General features: G+C 37.0%; 1 protein-coding gene across 1 annotated transcript in view; it reads left to right on the forward strand.

Moving 5' to 3' along the window:
* The window catches only part of LOC129372564 (voltage-dependent calcium channel subunit alpha-2/delta-3-like), a gene marked incomplete at its 3' end in the record, with an annotated part of 45483 nt that overhangs the window by 769 nt on the left and 29403 nt on the right, over positions 1-15311 (forward strand). Inside the window, exon 2 of the mRNA XM_055049975.1 lies at positions 163-244. Coding sequence (XP_054905950.1) covers positions 163-244 — 82 coding nt within the window. The remainder of the gene's footprint in view (positions 1-162; positions 245-15311) is intronic.

The following is a 15311-nucleotide window of genomic DNA, read 5'->3' on the forward strand; positions in this document are numbered from 1 at the left end:
GTGTCATTTTATAAGCAGGTGGCAATATGAGACAAAGAGAGAAATTAACAGTTTCTTGTGCTTTTAAGACACTGCTTCTTGTGTTCATATTTTACAGCGATATCTTGATTTTTATTTATTTATTTATTTACTAACCTTTCTTGCATGTGTGCGCACCTGTAGGGTGAAGCTCTGGGCCTCTGCATTTGGTGGGGAGATGAAGTCCATCTCTGCAAAGTACTCTGGCTCTCAGCTTCTGCAAAAGGTGAGCTGATTTACCTCCTAAATTAACTGTCCAGGTGTACAAAAAATATATATATGTAATGCAGAGAGAAAAAAGGTCTCTGCATATTATGGGAGCAGGAGATTTTGTTCCAAACACACATACAAAGGTTCTCATATTTTTCTAAAATTGATTTTATGTTTAAAATAATAATAATATAAAAAAATAATAATAATAAAATACATGGATGGTCAGCTATTTCATTTTAGTGTAATATAGAGTTGGGTTTATTAAGAGTATTTATATTTTTCATAATATATTCTATGCAACACCCTTTAAGTGTTGCATAGAATAAACACTGAAAGAGTCTATTTTCAGTAACAATATTTTTGAAAGGATATGTCAGCATGATCAGCCATCCAACTACAGAAATCACCTATGAGTTGTGCAATTTCTGCAATTTTCACCTTTCATATTTAAGGACCTGTACCTTTTTTAGCCACTTGAGAATGGGTAATGCATGTCAGCATTGTAGGCGCAGATTTAAAAGCTTATTCAAAACATGTGCCATTTAAATGGATGTCAGCTCTAAAGCACTCTGGCTGATCCATTCAAATACACACGCATACACACATGCACACTCATGCATATTCGTGCACATTCACAAATTACAGTTTAGGAAAAGAGCAAATTTTATTGCTATCCAGCAGAGTGTTTCCTTCATTTCCATCTCCACTCCTCTTATCTACCTTTTTATACCTCTGCGGTCTTTTCTCATTGCTTTTCCACTCTGTTTGGTGGCATTAATGCAGGATTTGAGTGTGATGAAATGCAAATTTGCCTAATGGAGGGTCAGTTGATGAAGCTTGAGTTAAAACTGGCTAATGGATGAAAGGGCAAAATGAAACCAACCTCTGAGTGGGCATGCGAAGTCTCAGAGCCCAGAGTTCAGAGTGCTGGTGACGGCAAGGAGCATCTCAAGAGGTTTGACTTGAGGCATCGACTGAACCTGCATCTGTCACTTGCATATGTCCTGTACACATGCTCAAGATCCCACTTTTCTTTTTATTGTCTTGAGGATATAGTGCATATTCACAAGCACAGTCACCCACATCCATGAGCATCAGGAAGTGATGTGATAAGCAGATGAGTGGTGTTATCTTTTTGACAAGAGAAAAAAAAAAGTCAGTTCATCCCTCTCATCTTTCCCTGCCTCCCAAAAGGAGATAACCCTCCCACAGAGGGTTTTAAACAGGCGGGCAGTGTGAGAGAGTGACAACCTTCTTATGAAATGCAAATGAGGACCAGGGGGTTAATGAGTGAAGAAAGGCAGAGGGCTACTTTGTCAGTCAAGTGCATCTTTGGAAGCAAAATTGTTGTGGTGCAAATGTGCAGTTCTTCACATGTGAAAGTTGCAAAAATTCATGCATAGATTTGAAAACGCTTCCTGTGTGTTGATGTTAACCTAGTGCAGTGCATGACGAGGAGCTACAGCTGACCTAAGGCTACAAATGCTTTTAAACAGGCGGGCAGTGTGAGAGACATGATCTGTTGTATTTGTAGAAGAGGCTGGTCTCGAAGAGAAAAGACGTTTGTGCGTGTGTATTGCTGAGAGTGTGCAAAGGTTTCCCCTGGGCACAGGACAGATGGACTCGGTCTCTCTTCAGTTATCTTTCTGACCCTGGCGTAACTAAACTCCTATGGAAGTAGCACTTCATCTGCATATGTTTCATACGCACGCACGCACGCACGCACGCACGCACGCACGCACACACACACACACACACCATGTGCCGTCAAGTCTTTCTCTTACCTTGTCTAAGTCGTTTTTCCTCGTCAAATGTTTCTAAAAACAAGACAGACTCAAAAGAAACTGATATAAAAAAATCTAATGTCTTTTTGATCACATTATGCTTCTCACAAGTTGTGACTGAACCTATAATGTAAAAATGGAATATTTCTCAAGCTTTTTTTAAATCAATATATATATATATATATATATATATATATATATATATATATATATATATATATATATATAAAGTAATGGTTTTAACACCTGTGAAAAAGTTCCATTATAAGATACCAGAGGAAGAGTGACAAGAATTTTCTCTGGTTTTGCATAAAATAGACTTGTGCTGATTCTGAACAATGCTGGTCAACTCATTGAAAGAAAAGATGCCATGGCTTTTTTTGGAATATAAGAAAGAATAGAAACAGGTTTTATTGTCCAGCACAGGGGAAATTCAGGCGTCACAGCGGCATTGGGTATGAAGTTCACACAAAAATATTCTTGAACAGTTTTGTTTTGAAAATAAGAGTGTGAAAAACGTTTATGATTATGATATGTAAAAAAAATATATACATTTATTTCTCATAAAAAATGAGAAAGACATAATTAGGTAAACTTTGAGTTGGGTGGCTACATGAGCAAATAGCCCAAGTAATTTACCGTGTATTTCTATGAGGTGTGTGAGGTCCAAGGTTCAAATACTGGTTTTACCCCCATTCTGTCAAACTGTTGCCTCCTTATGTTATAATCTGGCTCACAAATTATGACAAAAAGAGGGTAAAGTACCCACACATAAATATGTATTCTTAAAAAAAAAAAGACTTTATTTGTAGGAGTCATTGTATAAATATGTTAAATTAAGTAACTCTCACTAAAACAAAGTGAACCACTGAACCAACCAAGCCAGGACAAGCCAACCCAATCCCAGGAGGACAATCATGACAAGAGAGGGGAGGAATAGGTCCACTACCCCTCTGATACGGCACAGTAGTTTTCATATGTGGGTGAAGCATCTACTCGGGTGTTTCCAAATAATATACCTGATTCACTCCAACCAATGGAGTGAATCAATGGTCACCTGTCAGGATTTTAACAATGGGTAAAATGGCAATATTCTACATTTGCATAGTTTAAAGTGTTATGTCCTGACAGGATAAGCAAGTGGGATTGGTTGGGATTGGTATTACCAGAGGCAGATATTTTTTATGGGGAAAAAAGGGACATTACCCATGTTGCACAGATAATTGTGTTAAATTTCTGACACAACAGGTCAGGTTTAGGAAACAGATTGAAGGCCTCTACATTTCTGTGTCAAACAGTAGGAGTTTTTTTTTTTTTTTTTTTTTAATAAAAACTACTGCCTCACACACTCCTAATGGTCCCCATACATAGAAACATACTCTCTGCCATTTATAAATAGCTTTCTGCAATATAAATACATAAATATTGTGACTTACAAAAAAAGTAGATATTTAAAGAGCCTTTATCCGTTTAATGCTAGTCAAAAATAATTTTTAAGATGATTAAAGTTAATATTTTCTTTGTCTTCACAAATAAAGTAAAAGTTTAATGAATCTGAAATTCTGTTTGAAGATTCAGTGTTCAGCGTTGACTCATCCAATTTAGGTTTTATTATTCCAAGTATTTTCGATTGAGAACTTCAGATTTTCAAATGTGGTCCAGAATTTTAGGAAAACAGAGAAATACTAATTTAGCGACAACTTGAAAGCTTTAAATCTGATACCAGCTTCAGAGTCATTTGCCAACCGTGTTATTTTGTTGAAGCACTTACTAGTACAAAACACAAGGGAGAAAACTATCCATATTTTGGAAGTAATTAAAAGGTAAACAATCTAACAGCTCAAAGTCAAAAAAGCCCATTGTATTCCCCAGACTACAACCTTTATTTGCTGAAAACACAGAGGCAGACCAGAGTGGGTGGATTAAACCCCTGCACACATCAGCTGCAAAATGCAGGGTGCAGAGCAACAATCAGGTTGTTTCTATGGTTTTCAAAGTCAAATCAACAGTAAATGTTAAAGATGTGATATCAAAATTGCAACTGTAGTAATGGATTTGTTGTTTAATTTTAGCAGCAACAGGGATAAATCTTGCTTTTCTATATTGAAATATAAAAGCAATTTGATTATTTTACGGTACTTTAAATATTTTCATAACTACAGGGATACTTTGACGCTGAGGTATTTTTTTCTGTAAAGATTAACTGAGAATTTCATACCAAACCATCCTCGGTTTGAATTATATAAAAAATGTGTTGACTCTTGTTGTTCTCCCTGTTTCATTTTGTTCCAAGATCAAATGCAACACATTCAATGTGAGTCTTCCTTTGTGTTGATGCTGCATTCATTTGATGCTTGACTTCCCGTTTAATTATCTGTAATAAGACTTACTCCTAAAAAGAACAAAAGGACTTGTTAATTAAAATTGCCAACACAAAACCATGCAGTAAACATCTTAATTATTTTTAATTGAGGTGCAGTTCTAATCGAATACATTAAAAGCTTAAACTGATATCTCTCCAAACAAATTATATAGAGCTTTTAATCTTTTGAGAACGGAAACAGGTTTTTGAATGACATTTAAATATCTAAATGAAATGGCCGCATAATTATTAGAGCTTAAAGTGTGTTTTTATATTCAGAAAAGATTAATAAAAACAGTAAGTTTTAATATTTTATGATTTTTAAACCTTAGTTACCTCTACTCCTCTGTCTGGATCCGTGGTCCCTTTTTCAAAACGACATATTTTCTACATCCATTGGAAGCGGCTTTTGTTTCAAGGTTATTTCAATCAGGGGTGCTTTGTTTGGGTGTGTGTGTTAGGGCGTATATGTCATCTCCCGTAAAAAAAAAAAAAGACTAAATAAATAAAATCATAATCAATAACAACTTAAACTTGCAATAATAAGCCAGTATAGGCCTTTGCTTTATGTATTCACACAGTTGTATGAAGAAAAAGAAGGTTCAGCTTGGGACAAATTAAAAATCTACCAACGACAAAACGAATGAGCTTTGCAGTTTCTCCCTTTTCACTGTCGTTGTGTTTAAATCTTTAATTTCATGTATCATTGAACAACCTGTCCAGACGAGCCAGCCTGGTAGAGACGACTTGGTCTGTGTGCGTTCATTGTTGGTTGGACGAGTATTTCCTCCCAAATGATGTTACGGTTTTGCTGGAATCACAGGAGAAAGATGTTTTTCGACACTGAAATAACTTCAAACCTCTGGGTAATGGAAGATACAAGAAAAATGATCAGTCAGTGAGGCTGAGGCTATCCGTGCGTGTCTGCTTTCCTATTTTTTTTAAAAGCAGCGGTTGCATCTAAGGGTTAGAAATAGGTGACAGGCAATGTGTGCGGGTTCGCTGAAATGTGCATGTTAAGTTTGCATACCTGCTTAAAGGAAGCTCAATTACACACACACATGCACGCACGCAGACTCGCATCTGCAGAGCTTAAGAGCAGAGGATGCTAGGAAGGTGTAATGATGTGTGACAAGAATATGTTGGAATCGATTTGGTTTGGCAGAAAGTGTGTGTGTGTGTGGGGGGGGGGGTGGGGGGGGGTGGTTCTTGGGGGGTGCTGGAGGAGCCACACAATTTTCTTTTACAACCCAAGAGCTTTGTGCCGGAATCCACTGGCATCTCTGCTGTCAATACTCTTAAAGAGAGGTTGTAACTGAGAATAGTGAATCCTAAAAGAAACAGGGATGAAAAATACACTATAGACAAACTAATCAAGTGAAATCAAAATACTGAAAAGTGATGCACAATAAACAAATTTATGGGGTTTGCAAAAAATGATTTACATAATCTAACTTAAATATTTTTAATTGCAAAAAAAGAATTTCACAATAAAATAAACAGTCAGTAATGCTAAAAAAAAAGTATTTAATGAGTGGATTACATGCTGATAAAATATCGTGATGTCATTTCTAAGAGAAATTATACTGTTCTGTGATTCAGTACCAATTCATTAGGTATTTTTGTCCTTGTCTTTTAAGTACCAATAGTTCACACGACTGCTATACCTAGTTTTTTTTTCTTTTTTATCCAATACAATTTTATTTAGTTTGGCTAAAAGGTCTCAAACTGAGAGTACTTGCATATCTAAAGTATAGTTTAATATTTTCTTATTGGCAAAATTTAAGAAACAGATCAAAGTCAGTTTAAAAATCTGTATAAAAAGTTATCCTCTTATAGTTAAAATTGGGATTTTATTAAATGAAGCAGTATGATGGAAATTAAATTAGATTTTTTTTCTGCATCACCTCCACCTACATGGATGTATGTATTCACGTTTGTCTTCACCTATCTCAATCAAGTAATCAAATTATGAAAACTGTTTATGTGACTTTGTACCCAGGAGGTTAATTGTAGAGCCTATCAAAATTGGCATGTCAGAAATAATCATAATCCAGAAATAAATTCTTAATTGGCATTACAGGGCTCAAACCCTACTGGCCAGCTTTCTGCATGTTTCCACTGGTAATCTCATGATTAAATCTTCTTGAGCCTCCTTGGTCTTTAGCTCCTGACACAGTCAGTGTACTTTAATATAGTTAATATTACCTGCAGTTAGATAAAGTAGCATAATTTGGACCTTAACTGTATATATCCCAGACTTATACAATTTGTGTCTTTGAACTAGTAAAAAAGTTGTTGCAATAATTTACTTAATGGCTCCCAATTACCTTTTTATCCCAATGAAAAGTTTTATGCAAGAGTGTTTCTGTCATACTGCTGAAGGAAGTATTTGTGATCGTTCCAGTTTCCTGCCAAAGGTGGGTGATGGCTGGAACGTTCCAGCGTAACAGTGTGTCAGTGAGCAGCAGACAGCAGCAGATTAGATTTAGCTTTGGGAAAATTGAATAGCTGTCGGGTTTCATTCAGCATGGCTGGCAACGAGTTGAGCAAGGAGGGCGTGTAAGGGTGTGTGCTGATGGCTGCTCTCTAACCTCCACTCATCTTCTTCCCTCCTCCTCCCTGCCTGTTGTTTACTGTTTGAGGAAAGTATGATTGAGCTCAATTTGATCCTTTCCCTGCTTCTGAAACGAGGGAATCAGGAAAGATGTGTTGATGTGTGAGCCGCATCTGGAAGAATGAGGAGAGATAAAAGTGAGGCAGTCTTGTTACAGAGTTAATTACAGTGTTAGTAGACAGGAGAGCAGCAGGTTGCTCTTCTTTCATGTTGGAGCTGGCCAGTTTTGGCCAACAGACACCCACTCATAGTGTAATTAGTGCTTTGTTGCTGAGGAAAGCCAGAATAAAGAGTCAAACACAATGCCTTTACTACAGAGAGCTCTGTGGCAGGCCCTATGCTCCCGGATTAAATAACTTCAGTCTCTAAAGAGCTGAAATGCTGACAGAGTTATGTGTGGGAATTGACAGTCAGTAAATTTTGATAACTTCTTTAATTTGTTTCCTGCCTCGCTGAACTAAGTTGATTTAGCAAAACAAGTGCTGAACTCATTTTCCTGAACAAGGAAGATTTTCATTGTGTGTATCCTTCACGGCCCACAATATCCCATAATTCATTGCGGGACTCAACCAGGCATTCAGGCAGAGCGTCAATGGTGGTGAAAAGCGACAAATTATTTTGCTATTTTACACTTTAAATGACGCACAAAGTGATTTGGTACAACGGTTTTAGGCGAGAAAGTCTCAAATATCTGTTCGGTTCATCAATACGTTACAACTAATTGCAACGTTGCTCTGACATTTTCAAACATGTCTGCTCCCGCTTTGTGCCCTTTTTTAACTTTGAGCCCCTTCCCCTGCAGAGGTCTCTGCACGGCCCTGACTTCTTTTACTCTGCTAAGATGATAAATGTAAGCGCTGAATTTAAATATCTGCCATCATCTGTCTTTGGCTGCTCATTTCTGGATCTGCCTCTGCTGCTATTGGACTGTAGCTAAAGCATTTCACACACATTCACACACGCACTGTCGCAAATTTCTATAATTATGACAGATCTTTCACATGGTAGGCTTTGGACTTTACTGCAAACATTCTCGAGACGCTAAAAGGGGCGGGATGAAAGCCATTAAGCACATTAATGTGTGCAGCATTGTGTGAAGGACTGTCTGTGACTTGCTGCTGTCCACATCAATCATCCAGCCACTTGTCTGAATCCAGCCTCTGTGCTGTAGGCAAAGATTTTACTAATGAAGAGATGCAGTATAAGCAGATAAATAACACCAGACCTCGTTACACCGATTCTGTCAATCACAAATTTCACCTTGTGTGTCATAGATCCTTCCTGTTGCTATTAAAAGTGGCCATACAACTTGAACTTGTTTTTTTTTTTTACAACTTTACAGTTCAAACACAGTCTTAAATGTAGTTTAATACGATTTTATGCAGTAGACCAACACTGAGTGCATAATTGTCATAAGGAAGGAAAATTCAAGATAAATTAGAAATGTTTTACAAGGGAATAAGTTTAAATTGGGCTTTGCATTTGTGTCCTTTTTACTTTGATACACGTAAATAAAGTATAGTGCAGTCAGTTGACCCTATGATCAAGTCTTGTTTGCAATGTACTCTCACTATAAATATAGCTGTTTTATGAACAAAACATTCGTGAAAAGAAACAGTGTTAAAGTTGCAACTAATTCCACAGCTTAATTACGAAAATGTCTTGTGTTGTATTTATTCACTTATTATATGAATATGATGTTAAATTAAACTAAAATAATAACAGCTGTTGAAATGTATGCAGAACTTTATAAGCAAGTAAAGTCGTACAGCTGAGACTCCAGTCCCGTCATTCAGGGTACAGAGTCCTTCAAAAGCATCAGACTGTTCAGTCACCGGAATCCCTTGCACTCCAAACCCCCAGAAGAATGGAAGACAATAATGAATACAACATGTTAGATTAATCTTTCTTGTAGCCCGAAGAAAGTTTGATGTAAGTTACTTTATTCATCTATTTTATTCTTCTAGATGCTGTTCGCTAGCATAACGTACACCACAGCTCAGGCTCACTTGGAGCTTCTTTCACACTAATAATTGCCATACGGGCAAATTTTGAAAAGTGTGGCACACCAAAAAAATCACATGTATAAAGTTGTACACACACACACACATATGTGCTTGCACACGTTTCTTTTGTACAAGCCAATTTGTGTGAACTAAACTGCAGCCGCTGAAGCAGTGTAAATATCTGTAAGTCCGCCATCCCATGTCCTGCTTGAACTGGCCCTGCTTGTAGTTGTGCAAGTAAGTCTAAAAATAATACTTACATATTTTATTTAAAAGGTGGCTTTCTGGGGCACTCAAGGTAACTTCACAACAAATAAAAACAATAAACTTTTCAGAAATCATTCCAAATTGAAAGAGTGCTGATTAATCCAAGTGTTCACTTGTTTTAACAGCAGAGCGTTCGTTCAGCCGGAATGAAACGCAGCGCGCCTGAGAGTCCTTTGTGGTGAGTGGGGAATGTGGGAGCTTGTTCCAAATAAAGGAATCATGTGCAGAATCAGGCCAACTACTTTTAGTAGGCACTTTTGTGCACAAGTTTGCATTTACAGAATGGAGATTCTTTCTAGTCACAGAGCTACCATATGGCTCTGCACGGAGCTGCAGGATGATCACTCTGGGCAATGAGAAGGCTAATAAACCATCATTGACATGTCCCAGCAGTTCAATATGGTCTGTGAATACAAGTTCCCTGTGAATCCTTCCATTGGGACTGTGTTCCAGCAGTGCCAAAGCTGACATTGTTCCACTTTTACACACATGCTTGTGCAGCTACTGAGATGCACCTTTTACACATGAAAAATTATCCATCCTTGACATATTTTGTAGTTAATTTGTTGATCCGATCTTGATTTCTTTTTTGATAATATATATGCCCTACTTATAACATGCATTTCATGTGCAATTACTATAACAAATGTACATTTGAGTGAGGTTTTCTTATTTTATTTATATATTTCTGCATGCGTGCTTGTTACCTGAATGTCACCATTTTCTCAGAAATTTGTGACTTTCACATTTCTTTTAGCAACTCAAAACTTGTTCCTAGCGTTACTGCGGAACATTATTAAATGTTCTATTATACTGTTCTCTTTTATTCAAATGGTTACTCATTAGAGCTGACAAAAAGTTGCATGACACAGTATATCTCAAGTTACCTTTGTCTCTGCATCTGCCCTGTTAACTCACACTCACACACACATACACATGCATGCACACGCACTTCTCACAGACTGCAATTTTGCTGCCAACACTTGCTCAGCAGGACAGCAGTGGTCCCACCTTTTGACCTTCACCAGCATTTGGCTCATTATCTCAGAAACACAAACCTGAATGCAGCATGATGTGGCTAAAAATCTGTACACAGTTTTTGATCAGGAAAAGCTCCCTGAAAACATTCGATCAACAAAAGTAAACATTTAATGTTTACTTCCACTTCTCTTTCCTTTTTTGACCACTAAACAAATTTTCTTATTGGCTAGCACCCTGCTTTAGCCAGTGAACTGATGAGGCTGAAGTATTGTTAAGCAGTGAGAAACAGACAAACAATCACTTACATACAGAGAAGCTATATTGGTTAATGGCGAGCAGTATTGATGAAATGGTATCATTTTACATGTGCTGTAACAGTATCTTATAAGCCTCCATAATAACATTTCATTCAGTAGCATTGTTAGCACTAATGACTGGCCGGGCGACTTGCGCATTGGGAGAGCTGGCTTCACCCTAAAACAATCCTTGATTTATTGAAAAAGTTGGAATGAATTGAGACGTAGGAAACGCTGACAAAACATTTAGGAAAAAATGTTTCTTGTAAATTTGATTAAGAGCCAGTGATCTGTGGAGCAGCCAGAGAATCGTCTGGATGAGAACAGAGTTTAAGAGGCTCAGGAGGGTTACTTAAAGCTTTACTATTTTTTTGTTGTAGCAGGAAGGTTACTGACACAGAATGCTGAGGATCAGGGTGGCTGAATGAAGCAGATGAAAGATATTTTTTTTCTTTGGAGGGACAAATCAGCTTTCGGTTAATGTATTCTAATAATTTCTGAATGTACATCTCTGATATAAATAGTTGCATAAAGACCTTTAGGAGTTTCTCTAAGTACGTTTGACCATAGGTGGTGGGTTCATGGCATGTGAGAATAGTGAAATATCGCTGTCATTAGAAGGAGCTCAGATTTGGTACCCCCCTTTTGAGGGGAAATGGTGCATACCTAACTGAAGCAGTGCACCATGTGACAAAATCTTCAGCACAGCTACCAGCTATGCAGTGCGGGCTTGCGTTTGTTTGTGTTAAAGTACAGCTGTTGTTCCACTGTTCCTCTCAAGAAGCCCTTGGGCAACCATTTAACACCGCACCAGCAGAGACACACAGACGCACACTCATGAGCACTTTTGATGAGGACAGAAATGAACTGGCTGTGAAAGTGGCTTCAATGATGTCGGATGGAAAGGGAAACAACTTTTTCATAAAACATACATTTACTTGGAGACTGCAGAAAGTGCATGTTGTTAATTTTTGCCTTACTTATTATATAAGATTGCTACAAATTATTTTGAAGGCAATTAACAACCTATAAAGCACATGCCATCATAAAAGCTATTCAAAAACAGAGATTAAGCACTGTCTCATGGATCATGAATTTATAAAAGAAACCAGATCTGAATTGTAAGAAAATCAAAATTGAAAAGGTAGTAATAATGCAGGATGAATTGCATTCATGATCACAAAGTTACATGTATAAACATGTACCTATCAGATGGGTATTAATTGCACCACCCAGGATTAGGTTTTCATGAATTTGTCTTATGTTGATCAGCTTGTCTGGATTTCACTTTACAGATGTCACATTTGATAATGTTGCTGCTACCATCACGCCTACAGTAGGGAATCAGTAGCAATGATGTTAATGTGAGAGCTTTGAAATCATTATATAGCAAGTTGTACAGTTGTACCTGTCTCGACATAACAGATTAATAATCAATAAAAGGATAGCAATTTTACAATGTGACACAAAGTTAAGCTTTTGTTTACTAACTAGGGTATTTGTATTTTTTTAAATGTATTTTTACATTAGATTTGTTTTATGAAATTATAATTTATTTGTAAGACATGAACAACGTCCATAGTGGCAGCTGCAACATATCACCACCTATTTTTTGGTCCAGAATTTCTCACTGTTTTAACTTTGAGCTTTGAAAGCTTTCTGACTCGGCTCCTTCCAACAGTCTGCTTCCCATCAGCTCCCTTGCCTCACATTGATTCATTGGTTTGGCGCAGTGCATGTGCCGTGTGTTCTCACCGTCGTTCTAGCTCATCCAAACAGTGTTAATTAAATTTCTTGACTTAACGATTAGTTCTTTGTCTCCGCTGATAGATTGTGTTTTGGTGCATAAGGCACTGATGAGGTGTGGTCTGTCAGGGAAAAATAATCTATGATTTATTTTTTTTTTAAGTTATGACTTGTTTTTACGCTTGATTAGCTTTGTTTACGTTTGTTTAGTTTTACAATATGCGAGGAGCTTCTCTTCACTTTGAGACACCTGACTTGCTTTTGAGGGAAAGAGGACAAGCATGAAATTAATAGTTCCACGTCATCTCCGGACAGCATTTCTCTTTTTCTTTCTCTTTAAAAAAAACGGTTTTGTTGGCTTGGGGGTCTTTGCCGTTTCTCAGAGATTCTGTGGTTACTGTGATTACTTGCTGTGGAATTTGGTTGACACCGACCCACATATAATTGAGAGTTTATAATGCATAATGCAAGATCAGTCAGACCTCTGTAGGTTTCAAATACTGTGTATTCCCTCAAGATTTCTGCACAAAGACAGACAGTTATGGTACTGACCAGTGACTGCCTTTGCAGCATAAAACAGAATTAACCTGACACCTTGAGGTTCTGCCTCTATTCTTTCCCTCCCCTTACCTCAGCTCCAGTTGTCTATCTGCCCCCTGCTGTCTCCTCCTCCATGAGTCGTGTTCGCTTTAATTACAAACATTGCTTTGGGGAATTTGTGCCCCTTCATATTAAATCGAGAAGCTGCAAGACGTTACTTTTCCTCAACATGCATAGAAAAACCATTTTAAAACGGAGAGTTTGAACTGCAACTGAAACAAGATGATGCTTTTTATCCAGAAGAAAATTCTTTCTTGTTGTCAGTTTATTTCCTAAGATTTAATTTAACAATTTATCAGGCACCATTGCTTTTTTTTTTTCTTTTTTGTGTGTGATTAAAATTGTACTGGAAAATTACAAATTTGTTCACATTTAGACTGCAGATGCTTATTCTCCTTTCTTACATTTACTTTTTCCTTAATTAATGCTATTTTGATTTTTTTTCTGACTGTATTTGCATGGACATATTAAGTTAGAACCCATAAAAATTGTAACTCTTTAAACGCTTCAATTTTTATAGATTGTGAAACATCTTACTTTTCTGTTTCTAAGCTATTTGCAGTGATATGTTGCTGATCATTGATCAATAATTGGTTGATTATTCCCTTGAAAACAAACATTCAGAGAGCTCTACCACATTCTGATGGATTTTCCACTTTTGTCAATCAAGTGCACTGAAACAGAGAATTTATTTTCACCTGCTGATGCATACAGTTGGATGTGTTAAGTAAATATACAGAATGTAATTTTCTAGTGGCCATCCAAGTCACCCCATTGCAATAATCATTGATGTTGCACATTGATATGCCACACCTATGAACAGGAAGGTTCATCCAACAAATTGCCATAGGAAAAGTACTCACTGACATCAATTTAGACAGATTTTAACAATATTTGGGAAATATTAGCCTATTGTGTATATTGAAAAAGGTTTGCATGTTTGATTTTATGGCAATATTGGGGCAAGGACAAAAAATTCAAGTTGATATGTTTTGTTGCGTATATCCTTTCAAGGACTCTGAGTGTACGTGGTTTTATAAGAGTCCATGTCCTTGTTCTTTTTTCTGAGAGATGCTTTCTCACTTGGACTTAACTGCACTTTTGTTCATCAAACCACCCTCCTCTCTTTGCTGTCTAAGAAGTAAACAGATGAGAACAAAACAAACATGGTTCCTTTTCATGAATGAAACACAAATAACCCAGTTTGAGAGGGACAAGTCATTACTCTATGAATTTATCATTCATAAAACAGCTTCTTGCTGCAAATTTCTATATCCTTTCACCCTTTCTTATGTTAATGTTCCTCCTTGTTAAATAATAAGGAAGGCAGCAAGTGTCCATGTAATAAGACGGCAATAATTCTGTTTCTATTTAAGTCTTTTGCAGTTATAATTGTGTTAGAATTATGAGTTTTTAATTAGAAGTTGTGATTATTTATGTGCTTAAAATATTTCTGTAATTATTGAGTGAGGAGATCCTTAAATCCTTGTGCCAGTACAGAGATTCTGGGAAGTGCTATTTTTATAAGTGGATATATCTGTGTGTATGCAAATAAGAGAAAAGAAAAATGTCTCATGTGTCAAACATGTTTGACAGAAGTATGGAAGTGCATTTATTTTCTTATTTAATTTAGAATGTGTTTATTGTCATTGAACATCTTTAAAAACAAATATAAGTGAATTCAGTGATGACAAAACATGTAATCCTGGACCATTTAGGAGTTGGATAATTTGTGAGCTTCTCCATTCTGCACATATTGGAGGCGGCTCAGTGATAACTGGGGTACCCTGACATAAAGACCATTGAAGTAATCATTCCTGGAATTGAAAAAAGGCTGAAGAGAAGGTGGACCTTCAGGTCTGTTAAAAGTTTCTTCTCCATAAGTGCATGACATTGCAGATCATCTGATTGCTAAGCTGCTGGGGTATTTCCCTCTTTCTGTAAACATGCCAGGCACGTATTACAGATTCCCACTCATAACTTTTCTGGTCAATTGAACTGATCACCATGTTTTGCTATTTCAGTTCAGTGTGAAGGTTTTCTATCCCTCTTTGCTCATAAAAGGTGGTTGGATGTTGTTAGATATATGTCAGCCGGCTTTTCTTTGATGATGATTTGAAGTGAAGAGGGTAGCTTCCGGGTAATTGGGCCTGGTCTGCTCCAGTCAGCCTGACTGAACAAAGCGCTGCAGACAGCGTGTGGTCAGTAGGATCCTGTTAGCGTCTCATTGAACACACAAACATGATCACAAACACATGACTACTACAGGCTGACTGCAGAAAATCTATGCTCTCTTTAGGTCTGTGTGTGATAACTGTCAGGTTGACCAAACTGTTGAATTAATCTCAAAAACACTTCTTTAAAATTGTAACTATTATTAGTTGCAATTGCATGAATGTTTTAAGTCCTTTTTAGATTTTG

The sequence above is a fragment of the Poeciliopsis prolifica genome, unplaced genomic scaffold (assembly GCF_027474105.1).
Source record: "Poeciliopsis prolifica strain line A6 unplaced genomic scaffold, Auburn_PproV2 SCAFFOLD029, whole genome shotgun sequence".
Lineage (NCBI taxonomy): Eukaryota > Metazoa > Chordata > Actinopteri > Cyprinodontiformes > Poeciliidae > Poeciliopsis > Poeciliopsis prolifica.